The sequence below is a fragment of the Cyanistes caeruleus genome, chromosome 2 (genome assembly GCF_971803275.1).
Source record: "Cyanistes caeruleus chromosome 2, bCyaCae1.hap1.1, whole genome shotgun sequence".
NCBI classification, from domain to species: domain Eukaryota; kingdom Metazoa; phylum Chordata; class Aves; order Passeriformes; family Paridae; genus Cyanistes; species Cyanistes caeruleus.
Window position 1 is genome coordinate 77,218,363 of NC_141702.1, and position 21,407 is coordinate 77,239,769.

A 21,407-nucleotide genomic window follows, 5' to 3' on the forward strand; every position below is an offset into this window, starting at 1 on the left:
TAGATGGTCATGGCCAGAATCTCACCCCTCACCCACTGCCACATCTGCTGGGTAAAGACAGGGTCCCTTCTCCCATCTGCTCCTAACACACACTGGTCTCTTCCACCTCATCTCTCTAGTGACTTAATAGGGCACTCACCAGGGCATGCAGCTTCTCCTCCAGGTCCTGGTTGGTTCTCTGGGAAGCAGTGTAGCTATTCTGCAACCTACAGAAACAAGATTGTATGCTTGGGAACGGATCTCAGGCACCTACTCAAGCTGCCTTCATAGGCGACAAGAAAACCACCAACTCTAGAACTCAGAAAGATTGCTGCTAAGACAACCAGGCATATTAACTGTGCCACACCTCTGACACATGATGGCTTTCAGACCCCAAGTTACTGGAGGTAAGATGAGGCTGGCAGGGTGAAAGGATCCTGCAGGAGGTGATGTAGACAACTTTGAAGGACTCCTCTGAGCTACATCACATCCAAGCATATGACCAGTGACTGGCACTGGTTTTTAACTGAGGCACTTTTCAGGTAAAGCAATGAAGTATTTTCTTGCAGCCACCAGTAGCTTTTTTTGCACACATGCTTACATCCAACAGATTAAGAATTCCCTGTCATCAGCCTTTCATGCTGGCAGCATTCCTATACTTTGGGAAGTATACTAGTTTTCCTATACTATGGGAAGAAATAATGGCTGCAGAGCCTTTATCTCCCCTAGAGCCTGGAGTTGCACATTTTCAAGGATGCAGCACACCTTTGATTTGCACAACAGGGCACAGCCTGCTCACGCCAGCTGAGGCAGTCTTTGGTGTGAGGGATCTTTCTAACTCTACCCCTCTCATTTTCTTTGTCATACCTACGGAATTTGTCCTTGAACTTCTCCAGCTCCTCACGGTTCTGGCCCAGTTCCATCTCCAGGTAGTCCTGACCTGACTCCAGTTCTCTCTCCATTGCCTCCATTTTGTTAGTCACGTATGTCAGCCGTCGACGAAGCTCCTCATTCTCATGCTGCAGTAGCCTGGGGCAGGAACCAGGAGCAAGTTACCACTGAGTGCACAAGGAGTGTTCCACACAGGCACCCCCACCTCACTGGCCTGCACTAGGGCCCAAGAGCCCTCACAGGGGCCCTAGGAAGTCAGGAGCTGAACGCTCAGGAGACTCCAACACATGAAGCAAGAGATACATCTCTGTCAGGACAGACAGACCAACACTCTTGGAGCAGGGGCAAAGAAGCGCATGCCAGCTGGGTAGCCATGGCTCCCAGCTCCCTCTTGGGTTACAGTGCTTGCATAAAGATAGATGAGCTGAACAGCTCCAGTGTCCCTCACTGATGAATGAAAACCAATCAATAATTTATCCTAGTCCAAGTTAGAAGAATAGAAGGGAAAAATCCTCTCTCCACCTCTGTTAAAGACTTCATCTACTTTCTTTCACATCCACCAATTCCTCTGCCTGCACCTGCACTGGGGGTCCATGTTCCCTCCTCCTCCAGCAGGAGGGACATGCAAGGCACAGACCAAAGCTCTGCCCACATGGCCTCAAGGAAGATCGAAGATCTGAGAGGAGCCTGCAGGGCCAGACAGCTTCACTGTGCAGGTGGCACAGGCAGGATGTGAGGAATCAGCACCCACACAGTTGCAGTATGACAGGCATAAAGGGGGAGCAGGACACTTACTTCATCCTTTCTGCATCCGTCAAGGGTTCCTGCACAGGGAAGAAAACAGCCGTGAGAATCTTTTAGAAGAGGAGTTGGTCTCTCACACTGTCCTAAAAGGCAGTCTTGGTTGCTAAACCCTAGCTGTGACTCTTCCTCCCCTGCTCTGACAGTTCATAGTCGGCAAGCTTAGAGCTACAAGGATTTGTACACACTGCTCGCCTGTCTGATACCAAAACACACTGTGTGTTCTGGTTCAGGGTAGAAGAGCTGGACTAGAAACCACCACACAAGTTAGGTAACTTTACCCTCCCATAGTGCAATCTCAGCATCTCTTGTAACATTACCACCTTGGCAGGTGTTTCAGCTTCCTCTTCATCCACAGCTGGTGGGCAGCAGGAATCTCACAGGCTAGCATTCACAGGATTCACTTGTCATCACAGCAATAATTTGTGGGGCCCCTGAAGCCCCACAAAAATCATGAGAGAGAATTATTTGGGAGCTGAAAAACGTGGCTACCAATTAATTATACCACCCAGACTGTGCTGCAAAAAAGGTTTCTTTCTGCAGAGCTGAAACCAGCCACTGTAACTATTCTACAATAGCAGAAGAAACACTGAAGGTCAGAAAAGCCTGTAAAAGAAAATGTTATGAGCAAGATCCCCAGAGATAGCTGGAGCAGGGCCCTGCAGAACAAGGAGACAGAGAGCAGTGACAAGAGCACAGACCTCAGCTATTTTGAACTCTCTGTGCTAACCCATGAGATGGCTGCTGCCTGACAGGATGGATGGGAGGTATTTAATTAGCACTAGAAGTAACTGTATTTTTTGTGAAAGCCCAAGACTCCAACCATTCTCACAAAGTCCAAACTGCCCATGGATTATTTTCAGTACTTGATACCAAGAGCACTTCGCAAACCCAAGTGCTGGCACACTTTATAGACTATTAGGTATAAAGTACTATTAGACTATTAAGTGTCAGAGTCATCTCTGGGCTGAGAGACCATGTCCAACAGCCAAGGACGGGGCTGTTGAGCTGCTAATACCTCCATAAGGCACACCATCCCAGTTCTGCCCTTAAGACATCGTGGGGCTGCTTCCTTTATTAATTCACACTTTAAAAGAACGGTCTTTAACACCTGCATACACCCTCCTACTCCTAAGGGCAAAGCATCAATCCATTCTTTTCTTACCTCCTGATCCCACATGGCAAACAGTTAATTCACATCTAGCAACTGCCTCCCCTGTCCCCACAAATACACAACAAGCAAATGATAGGGACCAGGCAAAGGAGATAATGTGATTCTTATTAATGCAAGGTAATGGCATTGCCTCCAAGCAGACCAGAGAAAAGAGGAGAAAGCTTAAAGGACCTGAAACAGCCATCATACAAAGATCCAGCACCCTGAGACAGCCAGGCGTAGGGCACACACAGAGCACCAGAAACATCCCAGTACCTCCTGACAATGGAGCTGCCTGCCTCCTACACATACCTACTGCCCAGCAACCTGAAGGGCCTCCAACCAGCAAACACCTGGGAAGCCTGCAGTGGGGAGAACAGCACCAATTTCTACCTTCCTTAACTCTTGGGGCCAAAGGGAAGCTGGTTACTCCCAGGAAGATATACCCAACCTGTAACACAGCCATGTGCACCCACAAGAGAGCAGCTTCTGGTGATTAAGCACCCACAACATGAGGTCTGGGGGCCTGCTCTCACTCTCTGCCCTGGCATTACAGACTAGATGAGATCCAGGTAGGGGGTTGGCCTTTGTGAGAGCCCTGCCTGCAAGTTGGTGACCCTGGCACCTACCTTGTTTAGTGCCAGGTTGAAGGAAGGGGAGGTTCTAGATGGGGTAGGCCCCTCCTCCGGACTCCAGCATGTTGGAGTGGAGCAGGATCCTTTCTCTGGGTAGTTCGGCTCCACTGCACGCTTCTGCCCAAGCTTAGCACACTGATGCTGTGGCTGTAATAGCTGTGAACAAGGACTGTTTTCATCCCTTCTGCCCTCTGCACTGCTTTTCCATGAAGACAGTGAATGTTGCTGCCCAGAGGATGTCCCTGCCAGCCCCAGGTCTGCCAGCTGCTGCAGCTCATACTGACACACATCTACTACCCTTTTCTCCAAGGAAAGGAGTTTTCCCTTACTGTCCTTCCTCCCAAGGACAGGTTTCTTTCTTACTCTGGAAACTCTCTCAGCTTCCTCAGCATACTTTCTCTGGCCCGAAGCCATTCCCAGCCCCTCACTTTTCTTTTCTGCTTTTCTTCTGCTTGAGCAGGGGGATCTTTCAGTTGCATGCTTGGTTTTGACCCCTTTCAGGCGACCTTCCCCTTGGCCTTCTGGCACGGAGCTTCTGGGGAAAAGGGGAGAGTTCTGGTCTTGTTTTGCTCCCCTGGTCTCTCCCAGTGAGCGCAAGCGGTTGGGACTCAGTACCCGCTGTGTAATCTCATCCAGGAATTTGGAGAACTGCAGTTTTTCCTCTGTGATCTTCTCCCTGCGCTTGACAGAGTCAGCAGCCCTGCTGCTGCTTTGCTCCAGGGAGCGCTTCTCCCTAGGGCTGAGGCAGAGCTGAGGATCACTGTACTTGCGTGAGCCACGACCACGGCAAAGTGTCTCTACTGAGCGGGACTTGCATAAGCTCTCAGGGCATGAGCCAGTCATGTTGGTCTGCTTCAGGATCCCTTTGAGAGGCAGGTGTGTAGAGGAGACATGAAACTTCCTCGGTGTCAGGACTTCAGGAGGCTCTTTAAATATAAGTGAGCGTTCCAGGCTTCTGCTCTTGAAAGAGCAAGTGGGATGGTGTCTTTCATCTCCAGACACCAGAACTGTCTCCATGCTACGGCTCACAAATTTGCTGCGGTGCCCATGACTGCGGTTTGGGCACCGCTTCCCACTTCGCTGCCCCATCTTCTCACCACGCTGAAGTGTTGGAGAGACAGTCTGGCTCTTGATGTTCAACTCTGCTCTGCACCCTGCCACTTCCTTCTCACTGCTGGACTCCAGGGACCACGATGAGGAGAAGTTCAGGTTGCAAACCTCAAACCCCTCTGCCTGCTCGAGCTGGCCTGCCTCGGTGTAACTAAACCCTATTTGCTGGTGCAATGGTGTTAAGCCCTTTGTCACCCGGCAAGTTGTTACCTGACTCTGCTCAGCCAAGATCACTCCATCCTGGTCGTCACGAATGATGGGTACCTCATGTCGGATTTCGCGATGCTGCGGGGGCGCCTTGCGGTAAGGCTTCTTCGACGGGGCTGTGCTCGACATCCTCCCACCTGCGTGGTTCCGAAAGCAGGTTACCTACCAACAGCAGAAAGTGCACAGAAGAGAGAGTCATGGCTAATCCATCGAACCCTAGAAGTGACCCAGCAGGAATTTGGCTCCCCTGGAGTCCCAGAGCAGGTCCCCATGCAGAGTGCTAATAGAGCAGGTAAAGGATGTAGCCACAAGCCTTGAGCAGCAGCTGCAGGAGAGGGAGCAAAGTAAAAGATAGCTGTGTCCTTCTCCCAGCCAGTGAGAGCAGAGGGCTGGCACATCCTCTCCCCCCTCCACACACGCTCACTCACGTAGTTGTGTGTGTCCGGATTATATATAGCAAATGAGAACAGACCTCACAGCAGCGTATTGATTAGGCTCTTTAGGAAAGGCCTTTCTCAATATGGAAACTGCAAGCCTTACATGCAGCAGTGACAGCTGGAGCAGGAGTTATTGATCATGTCCTGTCACTGTCAGCAGGGACTATGTGGGAGGAGACTCCAGCCATTAAAGAGCCCAGAACTTTTTGGCTTACACTGGGACCCAAGTGCAGCAGATCACAGGAGATTTGCCAGAAGGAGAATTGATTACTCTGGCAGAAAAGACAAAGACAACCCCCAAGTCACAGGTGGCATCAAATTAGGGAGCAATGGTTTTGACCGCTTGGTACTTAAGGCCAGATTTTACAACGCAGAATCTTTGGGTTGGAAGGGACCTCAAAGATCATCTAATTCCTCCTTCCACTAGATCAGGTTGCTCAGAGCCCCATCCAATCTAGCCTTGAACACCCAGAGAAGAGGAGTTCACAACCTCTCTGGGCAACCTGTTCCAGTGCCTCACCACCCTTAGAGTGAATAAGTGCACAATATATAGACATGCAGCTGTACCGCTAGTGGAAAAATTAGTTCCTTCACCCTAGCTATGCTGGGATTCTTCCTGCTGCACAAGCAGTACAAGAGCAAAAAAACTGGGTAGAAGAAAAGCAGCTGTCCTGTACACATGGAAGAAACACCTTCCTTTCCATCTTCTGAGTCTGCAGTTGAGGGCAGGAAGACAACCCCACAAGCAGCCAGAATGTCAACCACCCTGTTGTACACAAGACAAGAAGTCTCAGAGCTATCAAGCAGGTGCTGCAGAGCCCAATACCAGACTTTCCTCAGTGACAACATATTCATCATTCATAGCTGTCCTGTATTTGGACTAAGTGCCTAAATCTCATTCCCCTTGAGGGACCCTTACATGCAGCAAGCCTAGCATCTCTGCAATCCTCAGCACCTGACCTGCAGCCCTTCAAAGTGCAGGACCTGTGTCCATTCAGATCACGCTCTCTCCTCACTTCTACAAGCAGGGCCACACAGCTCCCCTTTACACACCTGCAGTCAATGGCTACCATGAGGCTGTGACCCAGCAGACTTCACTTGCTTTGTGTGTTGGAAAGTGGAATTTTACATGGTAAAAGTCTAAATGGAGCCTTGAGAATCAGGCTCTTTAATTCTCTCCAATTCTTATCTGCTCTAATCTAGCTGCCTCTTTTGACACCCAGACTGAGTTCCCTGAGAGGAAGGCAAGTGGGAGGTGTCTGCACCAAGCACAGAGCAGTCCCAAGCCATAATAGGCTTTACACTTCACAAGTACATTTGCAAACTGTCCTTCCCTCTGCTATAAACACAAGCTCACAAAAGTTTCTCGCACCTATCAACAAACACAAACAGCTTCCCAGGGCTAACCTGTAAATCTCCCGCACCAGTATGCTGGGAACTTCTGCTTGCTGCAGTCATTCCCTCAAAGTTCCTTCTCCTAAAAAGACTCAAGTAGATGCAGAGATGTCTAATATTTTAGAAAAATTACATCCATAATACTGAATGCACATTTCACTGCATTCATAAGCAGCAAAACAGATAGGTCCAATTTGCTGGGATGAAGTTTCTCTTTTTTCCAAGAGAAAGGCCGAAAACCTGACCAGAAGAAGGTTTATAAATGGCCCACTATCAAACAGGTGGTCATGGGGACTCTTCTCTCAATTTCTGCCAGGCTAAGGACGGGATATGTGCGTGAAGATATGCCCAGCTGAAATCACAGTCGTTTCTCTAGTTCATAAGAACACGAGCACTTACCAGCCTGGGTCAAATTCAAAGCCTCATGAAGCCGGGACACTCACTCAGATGACCTGAAGAAGAGAAACAAGTAGCTTAGCATCCACCAAAACAGCCAGCTTGAAATCTCATCCCATAAATATGTAAAGCATAGGGAATATTTATAGCCAAGGACAACTGGGATGGTCACTTAATTCCAGGTACCTGCCTCAACCCACATCAGATCATCTGAAAGTAAAGAAAATGAACTTAGAAACACTTGGCCACATAGCCCTGCAAGAGCCAGAAATGCACATGGCAAGGAAATGTTCAAGGCATTCAGGAATCACAAAATTCACAAAGCAATGGCTTCAAAGTAACATTGGTTCCAGAAAAGACTAACCAAACCTCCTTTAGAATGGGACCCTCCCAGCTAATCTTCCCTCCCACTGCAGAGGGATGCTAACTGTGGAGCCTTCAGTACACAAGTTTGGTGATGCTAACAGTTATCTCACTCATCCTTTTAAGTCAGTGCTTTTCACCCACAAATGAGCTGGCAATTATTAGGCTCTTGTCTGAGCCAAAACATTTGTGCCTAGAGCTGTGATAACCCACACCTCCACAAGGGAGGAAGGCAAGCTACTCTCTGATTTCCATCAAGCAGCATATCACACTCAACCTTGCTGTTAACAGGCTTCTGTAAAGTCCCCAGCCAACCAGGGATACAAAACAGGTTTAGAAACAGCCTTCCTCTCTGGTCAAAGCCTGGGGTATTTAACTGGTTTTGTCTGGGATACAGTTAATTTTCTTCCTAGTAGCTAGTAAGTGCTGTGCTTTGGATTTGGGCTGAGAATAAAGTTGACAACACACTGATGTCTTAGATGCTGCTAAGCAGTGTTTACATTAAGGCAAAGATTTTTCAGCCTCTCACCCCACCCCAGCAGTTAGCAGGTTGAGGAGAGGCTGAGGGGGGACATGGCCAGGACAGCTGACCCACACTGTCCAAAGGGACGTCCCATAGCACATGGACATCATGGTCAATATACAAACCAGGGGGAAAGCTGGCCAGGGGCCATTGCAGCAATTCAGGAATTGGCTGGGCATTGGTCAGCAGGCAGTGAGCAATTGCACTGTGCATCCCTTGTTTTGTACATTCTACCTATTTTATTAGACTCTCTTTCTTTTCTGTTCCATTTAACTGTATATATCCCAACCAACAAAATTTTACTTTTTTCCCAAATCTTTCCCCGTTCCACTGAGGGGTGGAAGTGAGCCAACAGCTGTGTGACACTTAGTTGCCAGTGGAAATCAAACCACAAGAGGTACCCATCACTACAAGAAGAGAATTGGGTTAATCTGGGCTAGTTAGCTGTAAGAGAGTAACTGTGTGGCCATCACTCTGTCACTGGCATGAGAGAATTCAAGAAAAGCCTTCCTCTCCCTGAAGCACTATTGCTGCTGTGCTACTTTTGCCACATCAGCGGCATGAAGCCCTGGGAGGTGGGACAGGAGGCAAGGTGTGGAGCAGTTACACACATGCAGGGAGAGTCAGAGTGAAGGTGAATGGAACACACAGGCAACCAGGACATGAAAAATCAAGCTTTGCCAAAACAAATTGAAGAGGTGCCCCAGTGCTGGCCCTGCCCCAACAAGCTGTCTGGCCCCTTTCCTTGCTACAATGCTGGAGTCGGGTCTCAACTAGCACAGGGAAAAACAGCTTCACAATAGCAGAACTGCTCTGTGGAACAAACTGTAAAGTATGAGGGGAAAGGGAGAACATGCACCTCCAGGAAGGATCAGGCCAACACAAATTTGAATTTTCTTTTCCATCAGCTCCCAGCAGGAACTGGTTCAGCATTAAGGCATAACCACCAGCCACATGGCAGACAGACAGAGGCTTCCAGGAACAGCTGCACCCATGGGTCCACACATGTTTCCACTGCAGATGTGCTCAGAACAAACATGCCAAAAGCTTCCTGGTCTCTCAGCACACAGTTCCTCAGGCTCAAACAGAACTCTCCTGCTTCCTACCCTAGAGGCAGCAACTATGCTACCTGCCATCTCATCCCCACTTACCTGGAAAAGATACCAAGGTTTGAAATCTACCCTTGTGATCTGAGAATTTCCATAGATACTCAAAAACTCACAGGGCTGCCAGGCAACTTCCCCTCAAACAAGGACTTACAGATCCAAAGTGACGACGTGTCCAAACATTTCTGGTTGTCTGTTTCTGAATCAGCTTTCTCCTGTCAGCATTCAGCAGCATCTGGCTAACAGCTCCTGAAACATGAGAAAGGAAACTTGGTGTCAGTCACCTATCAGCACAAAACATGGAAAGAACCAGGCATGCTCAGAGCAGCCCATCACCAGGGCAGAAGTCAACAGCAAACTGCTGCACCATCAGATTACTGTCTAATGCCAGGTCCCTCCACTGTAAAAGCTCCATGTCTTCACTGTATCCCAGAAAGCACAGGTCTTTTATCTCCATCCAGCAGGATGCCTGTGCAGACCAATAACTGCCCTTGGAAAGTCAGCTGTTTTTTCTACATAGGTCCAAGGGTCCCTGCTTCCCCACCTGCATTCCTGTCCACCATCAAGAATCCAGTCGCCATCATCCTGCTCCAACCACTCTGCCACACCAACCTGATTTTGTTTAGCAGACATCCCTGCAGTGAACAGCACAGCAAAGGCCTCCTCCTCATCTACAATACCTGAGCATCTCTTGCTACCACAGGGTGAGGATCCCAAGGTGGTTCAATTCACCACACCTCTGTTCAGAGAGGAGCACATATACTCTCTGCAGAACAGATGGACATTGTGCTCCAAAGCAGAAATGGATATAGGTGATACCCAGAAACAGGAGGCACTAATTCTGTTCATCACACTATTCACAAGTCTCTCTCTGAAGGAGCTTGCTGTCAAGTCCACATTAAGACTGCAGAAGCTACCCTGCAGAAGCTACCCTGCAGAAGCTCAATTTTAGCCTGGAGCTACAGTAGGAGGTAGCTCTTCAGCTATTCTAATTAGCACTGTAATACAAGAGGAAACTTAAACTCCTAGTTCATTTTATCCATCCTTTCCACCTCTCGTCAGTAATATTCCTTAACATTTACAGTCCTCTTTCTACCAGTCTATCACCTGCAACAGGTTCAATTCCATTGTGTTCTAGTTATTGCCCACTGTTATTCCAGTCTGATTTCTAAGCTCACTGACAATTACAGCTTCACTGGAATGGCTTATCAAGGGCCCCAAGGCTCACACTGACAAAGCACACACAAACTCCTTCTTCACAAAGACACCATGTCCTGGTTTTGGCTGGGACAGAGTTAATTTTCTCTCTGCTAGCTGGTACAGTGCTGTGGTTGGGATCTGGGATGAGAATGATGGTAACATCATTCTGACGGTTTAGCTATTACTATGCAATGCTTACTCTAACTCAAGGAATTCTCAGTTTCTTGTGCCAATGATAAGGTGCATGAGAAGCTGGTGGGAAGTGTGGTCAGGACAGCTGACCAAGCTCGGAGGGAGCACAGCCAGGACAGCCGACTCAAACCAAGCACCGAAATATTCCATATTTAGTGGCATCATGCTCACTGCACAAACTGAGGGGAGTTGCTAGGAAGGGCCAACTGCTGCTCAGGGACAGGCTAGGCATTGGTCAGCAGGTGGTGACTAATTGCATTGTGCATCACTTGTTTTTCTTGGGTTTTATTCCACTCTCCCTCTCCCCATTACAATTCTTATTACATTTTACTTTATTTCAATTATTAAAATGCTCTAATCCTAACCCAAAAGTTTTACTTTATTCCAATTCTCCTCCCCATCCCCCTGGGAGCAGAGGGGAGAGTGACCAAGCACCTGCGTGGTACTTGGTTGCCAGCTGGGATTAACCACAGTGACAGAATGCAGCTGCACAGGCAGCACACAAGCTTGACTCTAGCTGGTTTTACCAGAGAGCATCCCTCAGTGTAAAATCCATTGCAGCTCAGTACAGCAGAGCTCCTGCATGGTAGCTCTGTTCTCTGTGTGACCTGAGAAAGGCAAAACCTTCACCACACACCACAAACAGATGCCATCTCGCACAGAATTGCTTCAGACAGTTCTGTGGGCCCTGAACAGAATAAACAGCCACTTGGCACGCATACAAAACCACACCACCACCCATAAGCATTGCTTTATCTCCAGTAACAAGAAAGAGGTCCCTAGCAGAGAAAGGAAGGTCCAAACAGGAATGCTTTGGACTAAAAGGAAAAGAACAAGAGAAAGAAAAAGGCAACATTTGTAGGCACCTAGTGTCTCCTCCTCGTATTTGGAAAGTCCCTTGAGGCTTGAGGCAGCCAATATATAACTTTGGTTATAGGATACACACAGCTTCTGCCTGTTTGTAGTTGCAGCAGCTTAACATTCCCTGCAAAGAGGAAGAAGACTTGCAGGCGTTTCCTTATCATCAACTTATCTTGTGTTGCTTTTTCTGAACTTATAAAACAGCCTTCTTACCAGTGCTGAGGGTCAGCAGTGTCCCTTCCTCAAGAGAAATACAGTGATTATGATGCAAATAAAGTTTCTTATTTCAGGTACTCTTATCGCCTTTCCAGCTTTTTCCTCTTAACAGCAGCATTTCTTTAGCACTGCTTTTTATTCAGAAAAATAAATTTGTATTACTGAAAAAATACATTCCATAACACAATCACAGGCACATTTGTTTCTAATTCAACACTACAGAAAGATTTTTTGTGACTATCAGAGTCAGCACACACCAAAAACTTGCAGGTACAACACCAACAAGTAAGAACACCAAATGTCCTGTGACACATATCTGACCGCCACAGTTAACCTGGAATATTCACTCAGTGGGCCAACCTATATCCTGCATGCATATCTAATACAGGATATTGGCACATCCTGCTTTAGGAGGTATCAATATCTCCTGACTAGTCTCATGAAAAGCAAACGCAAGAGAGTTTTGTCTAGTTGCCTTCCTGTGCTTATGGATAGAGGAAACCTTGGCTTTCAAAAGTCTCAAGCCAGACTACCTGAGAAGCTGCTGCAGAAAGCCTGACCAAGACAACTAACCAGGAAGATGGACAATGCAGTAACTGCACCAAGGGTTGTCTGTCCACGACGGAAAAACAAGCTGTGTGAAATTAAAAGCAGCACCTGTAGACTGCTGGTGCCAAGCACAATTGAAAAGGACTGCAAGGTTATTAAAGGGTCCTTTAACATTTAATGAGAGAGATCTTTTCATTCAGAGAAGGCATCTCAAAAGAATGTTCAGATCCATTGTACTGCTGGCTACATTAAAACTCATTTTAAAATAGAAGGATGACAGCTCCAAGTGCAGACTCACGTCTCAGTTCTGCTTGTATGTTAATGCTCACGATTCAGATCTGAGTAATAGCATTATAGTGACTCTTGGATTAAAATCGAGTTTGAGGAGGATTATTGCTCATTCCTGCTTTTCCATACCAATTAACCTTGACTGTCAGGCAGAAATCTCTGTTCTCTGCATGGGAACAATTCCAAGAGCTATCAAGAAAAAGGGATCAGGCTAGCTGTTGAACAACAGTCTATGTAACAAGTCCTACTTAACACCTAAGACATTTCCCAAGAAAATTAAATCCCTGGACTCCAGTCATACACAGTTCTTGTTGAATGGAAATACCACGGGACATATCATGTATCAGTCATATCCACTGCACCATGCAGAATTCTCTTAAAAATTATCAGAATCACACTTTTCTTACAGTTCTTTTCTCTCCTTCCACAAGACAAAGATCTCAGTCCCTGTAATTCAGTTGCACTCCACACCCTTAAGTGTGCATTTTGTTATCTACTCTGCTGTGTTAAGAGTAGCTTAGCTTCCCTAATTCTTTTATAGAAGCCAAGAGTGGTCAACATTGACCAAGAAATGCTAGCATCACTAACATGTAACTGGAATAGAATGCAACAGCTGATTAACATCTGAACAGGAACAGGACAGGAAGCAAAGGACCAGAATTCAATCCCCAGAAGGAATGTTAATGGAGAATAAAAATACCCAGGGGAGATTCTGACCAGGAAATGAGCACCAGCTTTTTAATGCATATAAAGCATAGAACTACCTTTAATGGCTACACCTGAAATTGTACAAGAACCATCTTAGCAAAAGGTCATTTACCAAGTTACCTTTAGCACAGACAGCTACATCAAGGGCTAATGACAGCTCCTCATTCAGAACTGCTGACACACCAGAAGTTTGTTTAGTTTGTTCAGTGATCCTTCCAACTCTCACAAGGTAGTTGAGGCTACAAACTTTCAGAGTCTCCTCATCTTAGCACCCTGGGATTCATGTCCTTCCTCACTCGGTCTTCTTACCTGTTCTTTTAAGATCTCACACGAGAAGACTTCTAGAGTATATTGCTCAGGAATTTAATGAAATACCAGAACATTAGATAAAAATTCTTGGAGATTAGGAGAACTCTCTAAAGATTGTGGAAGAGTCTGGCCCCAGATAGAAAAAGCAAATCCTGATACCCTAACAACATGTATCTGGATAAAGCTGACAGGTCACATGAGGGAAATTCGGGAGTCATGGCCGTAAACTTTCTCAAACACCAGCAAGGGAATGACTACAACATGCAAACATTTGAATAGAAGTGAAAGAGGGAGGTTTCTGTAGAAAATCACCATGCAGGAATTCCTTTCCCTGACCTCTGTCATATCCTGTGCTGTGTAGGAGGGGAAGAAGAGGGGGAAAATCATACATTACCTTCCTAGAGCATAAAATCAAAAGGCATTTAATTAGGACAAGGTAGAAGCAGCTCAAATTTTTCAGCTACTGAGAGGCAGACTCTCAGCCCCTGTAAGTATTCCCTAAGTCTCACACAACGCCCAGCAATTAACATCAACAGTCCTCTTGTTTCAAGCTTTGGTTCAGAAGTTCTGGGCAAACTGCAATCTCGATCTCTTCAGTGCCAGGAACTGAATGTCACTGAGCTGTCCCTCTAGCAGAGATATAGTAATACTAGAGAATGCTCCATTGCCGGAGCATTCAACTATACACTTGCCACAATCCACTCTCCAAAACATGCCCTCTGTCCGAGAGTCTCAGTGATGCACAGATGGCTGACACACTATGCAGTATCTACACAGTGGGACAATGGAGCACAGCACATTATTTGCATTATTTACAGAGGACAGATGGACAAGTTGCTACAGTGACCTAGCTTACTGAGCATCTGCAATGCTGAGGAGGCGCTAAGTCCAGCCCTAATGCTTGCAGGTGCTGACAAAAACAAATCTCAAAAAATAAAACGGCTGTTTACAGCAGTCAGCTTTATTCTGAAATGCTATCACTACAACCACGCTTGCAGAATAACTCACATGCCAGTTTTGTTCCCATCCAGCCTTTACCAGCAAGCAGAACACAAGATGTATTGACTAGATTTATCCTTTTCAACCAGAAAGAGAACTGACATCTGCAGTACTAATTCCTTGGCCATAAGTTCTGTATGTGTGTAAGTCACTACATATAACAGGTAGCACATACTGTCAGAAGACATAGACCAGGAAGGAAACAGCATCAAAACTAGGTGACATTTATTTCAAGCTATGGATGAAGAAAAGTAGCAAAATCCAGCTCAAACCTGCTCAGCCATCTGATTTTTTTGAAACATTAAACATTTGTGCCAAGCTTTAAGATGTTGCTTTTGCTGCCTAAACAGGACAGTAACCACGTTGCAGGCACTTTTATTGGTAGGCCTAGGATGAAACCTAAAATAACATTACAGGGGTCTCACATCTGTTCTAGATAGGAAAAAGCCTCATTTACAAGAAGGATCAACCTACTTTAATTGAACACTATGGCTAAGAATGGTCAAGTTGTACAAAGGCTCACAATGATCAGTTTGCCCATCCTCCACCGACATGCACCACAACAGGCTCTTTCATTCCATGATCACATGGCTGCAGCCAAACATGACAGACTGTTCAGCAAGTAATAAAAAGGATCAGCTTTTTCCCCAAGGTCTTGTCTACATATACACTGTACTAAATTAAATTGACTTAGAAAATAATATAAAGCAGTATAACGCTCCTGGGCAAAGGTTCCTAATTCAGTTTAAGAGCACTTTACATTGAAACAACTTAAGTTAAATAGATAGATACAAGACAAACTAAATTAAGGATGCCTATACAGGAATGCTGCACTAATATAATCACAGCTGTCTCTAATCTGATTAAGTTAAATCAGTACAACTTCTCTGCAATGACAAAATCCTTGCTGATATTGACATTAACCCTTTTTTGCACTTTTCTGCTTCCAAAGATTTTGTTGTTTTCCTGTTTAGTTTGGAGGTTTTTCTTGCAAAAAACCCCAAACTCACAACAGTGTGGCCTCTCTCAGAATCAAAATAAGCTAACTACACTACACAATGTAATTTAAGATACTAAAGGTATTGACATTTATATGTCTTAAAAGTTTTATTAATGCTATGCCAAATAAACATCATAACAACGCTCAGACCAGTGAAGCTTAGTATTTTCTCTGCTTTCCCCAAGCAAGATGGAAAGGCTGATCACAAATACTCACACTGTACACTGTTTTCCATACTCCCACACAGCTTTTGCTTGCTGATGTCCAAAATACCTGGAGCAGTTCCGGGAAGACGGTGTTCCTCACTTGCTCATTCCTAAGGGTATGGCTCACCAACAGTTTATCTGAGCGAACTGGAGTGTGGCGTTAGAGCACGTTATCTAACTCCCCCAGGCAGTCTTACGACTGACCCTCTTCTACCAAAATATGTTCTCCTGTTAACTGTGGGGCAAGCACATACACAAAACAAGTCTTAGGTCACAGACCTAACATGCTACAAACCCACACTCTAACATCATCTCTCATCTCCTCAGTTCCCACAGCATCTCCCCAGGAAACATATCTGTCAAAATTAAATTTCAACATTTCCAAAATTAGTAATGTTCTTTCTATTCCTCATTAAAAACTATTCAAACTCTTCCTCCTGAACATCAAGATTAATTTCATCTTCATTCTCTTGGCACTCTTTCATCTCTACCTGCTTTTTGAATCGTGTCTCTTCGAGCTTACCAGTCTTCCTCACATCATTACCAGCAACCCAACCTTTTCTCTCTCCTTAGGGCCACCTTCTACAGCTGCCTCTGAGCTACCATGTGCAGAACTAATTTTCTCTTCAGTGCAAGTTTTCCAGGTTTAGCATAGAAAGACATTATCAAGAATCCTCTCAGACCCACTTGAAGAGAACTAAATCCCTCACTGGCCTTCAGGAACTAAATTGTTCCACAACTCTGAATAAAGTGGTGACCTGTCACTTGAGTACACACAGCAGCCCTGAAATTAACCTGAATTGTAAGTTCTTTTCCTTTTTTTTTTTTTTTTTTTTTGAAAGAGCTATTTTGAAACCCAGATCACATGGCATCAAAGACTGTAGGTGCACAAGAGTTTGGCTGCTAAGGGAACTACACTTACATGTTTTCTGTTTTATAAGATTTAAACTTCAACTCTCATAGGGCTGCAGATATATTTTTGCAATAAACTGTTTGGTCTTAAGTCTCAGATTCACACTGGTGTGACTATAAAGTTATGTGGCCCCGCATCAACTCTAGGATTCATTCTCACCATAAATACATGCAAAGAAGGCAGGAACAATTTCCATTCCGTAAGTAGAGAAACTGAGACACTAAGACAAAAAGCCAGTTTTGTGTGTTGGGTTTGCATTAAGTAGCAAGTTAAAGAAAAACAGACTCAGCTGTCATAAGAAAGGAACTGCATGAAAATTCAGGAAGATGGTCTTATTTCTGGCACCTCAAACAAGAATGATCGAGGATAGAAAAGAGAAAGGAAAGTGTGCCTGAGCTGAACACCTACCTGACAGCAATTGAGTTGAATAGCCTGCAATTCGTTATAAGAACAAATAAAGCAGCAACCCTGATCAAGCAGTAGAACAATATTTGTACTATATTCAATTCTTTCTGCTGCTGGGGTTTAATCCCAGCAAGAATCGTTTTGGTTTAATTAGCTTCTCCCTAGCAGATGGTCAGATATGAGAGGCAGAGAATGGTACAGGCTTAGCTGTTGGGTGATTGTACAGCTGCATCTGTAGCTGAACAGTTAAGCATGTCCAGGGGTCCAGCTGTAGTTTGCTTGACACAGGCCATCTCTGCCATTAACCAAATGTCAGTTTCCTCTTTCTCCAGATTATGTATCAGTCAGAGTCACATCCAAAGGCAGGTAAACAACTAATATGCAGTTTCATCACCATCCCCTTTCTCAGACAAAATCCTCAAATCTTAATCAATTGTAAGTCCCTCTTTCTTTGGTGACAGAAGCACATTCAGAAACATTGCCATGGAAACTTGAGACATCCTCTGTGCTATTCACCAGAGAAGATCTAGCACAGAAATATTTTATGATCTCTACAGCACTGAATACATACAGCAGTCAGCATAATGAAGTAAAACTAGTGACACCAGTGTTGTGTGAGGATAACAGTGGGGTGTTCGTCAACCAAGCTGCCTGAACCTCACATCACCTACAATGAGCAATAACAGCTTGCTGTAAGCTGGTAGGGAAAAGCAGAGCAGCACTGAGAGAAGCAAAGTGGTGTTTGTGGTGTTTGAGGAATAAAACTGTCCAGCCAAAGGGACGAAAGAGAAAAAGGATCGTCACAGCCCCTTCCCAAAGCTGATGACATCCTGGCCCTTTCTCTTCCCAGAGGTTAAAAGTGGTGTTGCTACTGACTCCTGCAAAGCAGGATTCCCACCAGGCACAGAAATCTCACACTTAACCCATGTCACAGCCACTGCCTGCTTTGGAGGCTAAAACAAATATTCCCCATTGACTTCCACTCAGCCTCTGCATCCAGGCACAATGCTGATTGCTAGAGCATCCACTCCTGTACACAGTGGCAGTAGTCATCTCAACAGGCCACAAAGGCAGAACAAGGAGATGGCTTCAAATCCATGCTTTTGGCCTAGCAGATTCAGAGTCTGAGCCAGGGGCAAGAACAGGCACAAAACTTGCCTCAGATCTGTAAACAATACAGCAGCACAGCTCCTGAAGCAGCATGTAACTCTGGAGCATCTTCTCTCTTTTTTGTGGTGTGGTCCTGTAGTTAACCTGCCTCAGTTTGCCTCATTTGTTTGGTTTGGGTTTTTGGTTTTGTTTGGGGTGTTTTTAATGATTCTCTTAGTCTTCAGCACCACTGAACTACTGAGAGATTTCATTCTGAGTTCAGTCACAGAAATATAACATGGCTTAATCCAGCTTAGGAAAAACAAACAGATCCACCCATCAATCTTTCACTGATGACCTGTGTAAAGCACGCAACTGACTACAGCTCCTCTCTCCCTGTTCCCCTGGGCTCCAGTCAGTCCTTTTAACAGCAGGATCCCAGCCACAGCAGCAGGGACTCACACCTCCACCCCCTGCCCTGCACAGGGAGGTTGCCTTTCACCAGCAGTCATGGGCTGCACTGCTTGTCCTTCTGTACATACTGAATTGTACTTCCTAGGCTCACCTTCCTCCCTTGGAGGGAGATAACCACTGATTCCCCACCTGTGACCAAGGCGGGTTGCTTCAGCTCTTCCCTCAGACACAACTTCTCTTTGTGGCAGATGAGTCAGAGAGACCTCTCATCAACTACCTCCTTCCACATCTGTCATCATTGCTAGCACCACTGCTGTTCTGGAGCTAATTATGAGCATCATAATTAATTAATGCATTAATTGTCTCAAGGGGCAATTGCAGCAAAGGCCCATCACTTCAGTTTTACCACAAGGTCAGCTATTCCAGACTACTTTACATCCCCCACCAGGCATCGCTCTTGTGAAACTAAAATGCCTTTACCACTGTTGTCCTTTGGGATAGCCTAAGTCCATTAATTATTCTAAGGTTAAGGAAAACCACTCCTTTTTAGTAATGCTAAACAGACAAGCTGTTTCTTCCCCTACAGAGGGCTCCCTCCTGCAGATCTCCCATAAGTAAACCCTACGCAGCTCTTCAGAGAGCAAACATGGAATGAGAAATAGTTGAGCTACAAGTGAAGTCACCCCTCCTTGAAGGAGCTCTAACTGAGGACTAATAAACCCCAGATATCTTAAAGAAAGCAAGCCACCACACTCCAGGTATCTTTTTTTTGTCAAGTGTCAGAAAGAACCCAAAGAGCTAGTAGCTCACTGCTCATCTAAGGGCAAAGACCCTGGAGGAATGCCAGCATATAGCCAGGCAGATGTTACACAGACAAGGTGTTTGCTCAGTATCGACAGTGAGCTGTTTACTCATGCCTTCAGCTTCATGCAGCTGCCTGAGCCTGGCTCCGCTGAATCTGTGACTCTGGACTAAGGAATGTCTCAACTGGACAAACACCACATCTGCTGCCGGCTCAAGGTGACTGCCCCAAAATCAGACCAATTCCCAATTTTACCGTCCAGCCGTAGCCGTGCCTTCTGCTGTCTGTTCCAGCAGGGGGAGATGTAGCTACTTGGGAGGGTTACAGCTCTAGCCAGAGGAACACAACTGCCCAGGACTGGATACAGGAGCACAGAGGCCTGGATTCCTACAGCCTTGAAGGCCAGCAGGGAAGCCAAAACAAGGAATTAGTGACTTTCTCTTCACAACGTACTAAAACTCACCAACAGGATGGGAAAAAAACAATAATAAGCCATACTTCCTCTCTGGCCAACGTCACATTCTTATTCCCTCACTCCTTTCCTGGCAATTGCAAAGTGTCAGCAGAAGCAGTATGTAATCCAAAACAAGACCTCCAACTTTGCAGCCATAGCCCATATTGAATGACAAAGCTGAAACAGCCAGTATGACAATGATTATACACACTTAAATGTTCTATTAGTAACCTGCCACACAATCCAATTTTAAACTTATATTTGCTACCACTTCCTGTTGCTGCAGGGCATATTGTCCAGTCTGCCACCGCAGAACAGAGCAGGGGAGGAAAGAAAATGAAGATTCAGGCAATACACTTTCTCAGCATCCAAGCCCTAATAGTCACGTACGGAGCTGGTGGCAACTAGTTTGAAATAAAATGCACAGTTTACATGAAATCAAAAGAGAAGAGAGAGCCCAGTGTGAAAAATTTCGAACTGTTTCACAATGCTAAGAGCCTTGGAACAAGTAGCATTCCCTCAATCATTGAGATCCTGCTTTGAAAAGTGATACAACCCTCTGGACAGAGGGTGGCATGGACCTGCTTGCAGTGTGCTCCTCTGCAGTGACTCACGTGGAGAGTGTGGTGATGGCTAAAAAAAGCAAAAACAAAGCTATAAAGCCACAGAACTTCTGAGAGCAAATTCCGTCATTCCTGCTACTATCCAAGGATGGCAGTAGGGAGGTCTTCTGCAGAAGACTAACTTTAATAAGGAAATGACTGGCAGGTCACAGAATTTCAGGCAGCTAGAAATTGTCTGAAAGGCAATTGATAGAAAGGGAAACTGCAGAAGATGCAAGCAAATGGAGTAATGAACAGCTCAGGGCTTACCCAGAACACGGTCTGCTGTTACTCCCACAAGCCTTGCCTATGGGCTGCCCATAATGGCACTACCAAATGGGAACACGTTTCCCTGCGCCAGGCAAATGAAAGACTTGTACAGACAACAAGGATGGCTTGCATGACGGATGCATAGGAAACAAGTGACCATTTCTCAAAACAGATATCATATCAAGGATCCCAAAATAACAGCTACATCCTGATATGCCATCCTACAGCAAACTTCCTGTCCTCAGCTCTTGGGCTACCAGCTAGAAAAATATTTTCCAGAAGCTGGAACAGAACATTTACCCACTGACTGGGGGAAGCACTCTTGCCCGGGTTAAACCCCAGAGCCATTCCATCTCCAGGCAGACATCTTATGTACTGAGCAGCGCTGGATGGCACAAACCACTCAGTCATCTACTGATTGCCAACAGCACACAGGCTGCCGGGGGAGGGGGGAAGAGCCAACCTTAATTGGCCTTATCAGTGTAAATTAAACCGTACAACACACCCAAGCAAACAGTCAGTTCCTTTGGAGAAGAAGGCATGAGTTATTTTGCTGCAGCTATAAAGGAAACATTGCTGCTAGGACATGCCCCTGGAGTGACTGTGCCGCTCAGCTCTCTGGGTGCATTCCTGGGGTTGTTTAACATGGATTCAGCTCCAGCCTTTCCACAAGCAAGAAGTCTGAACCCTGAATGCCATCTGCAAACACAGCCAGACTCCACCTCCTGCATGCCTGCAGGCCACCAGGTGTGGCCAGGAATGGCACAAGCTACACACTAAATACACCTTTGATGTGGAGCTGAAAGCATGTAGCCACGGGGCATGAACAGCACGCCGCCCGCCGCCGTGCTGACTCCCACTGCAGGAATGCGGCTGCAACCACAGGCCAAGGAAGGCAAACACATTGCATTCCTCACCAGGCAGAGAAGGAAAA

At 45.9% G+C, this 21,407-nt stretch overlaps 1 protein-coding gene across 13 annotated transcripts in view; it reads right to left on the reverse strand.

The window, feature by feature from the left end:
• Nucleotides 1-21,407, reverse strand: part of TJAP1 (tight junction associated protein 1) — a 40,657-nt gene that overhangs the window by 8,136 nt on the left and 11,114 nt on the right. For 5 of the 13 annotated variants that reach the window (XM_086878026.1, XM_086878025.1, XM_086878028.1 and 2 more), the window contains 7 exons: nt 9,151-9,245; nt 7,008-7,060; nt 4,780-4,938; nt 3,454-3,615; nt 1,666-1,694; nt 847-1,008; nt 140-206 (listed from right to left, as the gene is read on the reverse strand). In XM_086878026.1, the coding sequence (XP_086734152.1) occupies nt 140-206; nt 847-1,008; nt 1,666-1,694; nt 3,454-3,615; nt 4,780-4,905 (546 nt within the window). In that variant the 5' untranslated portion in view covers nt 4,906-4,938; nt 7,008-7,060; nt 9,151-9,245. The other 8 variants (XM_086878032.1, XM_086878031.1, XM_086878034.1 and 5 more) reach the window with 4 other exon arrangements.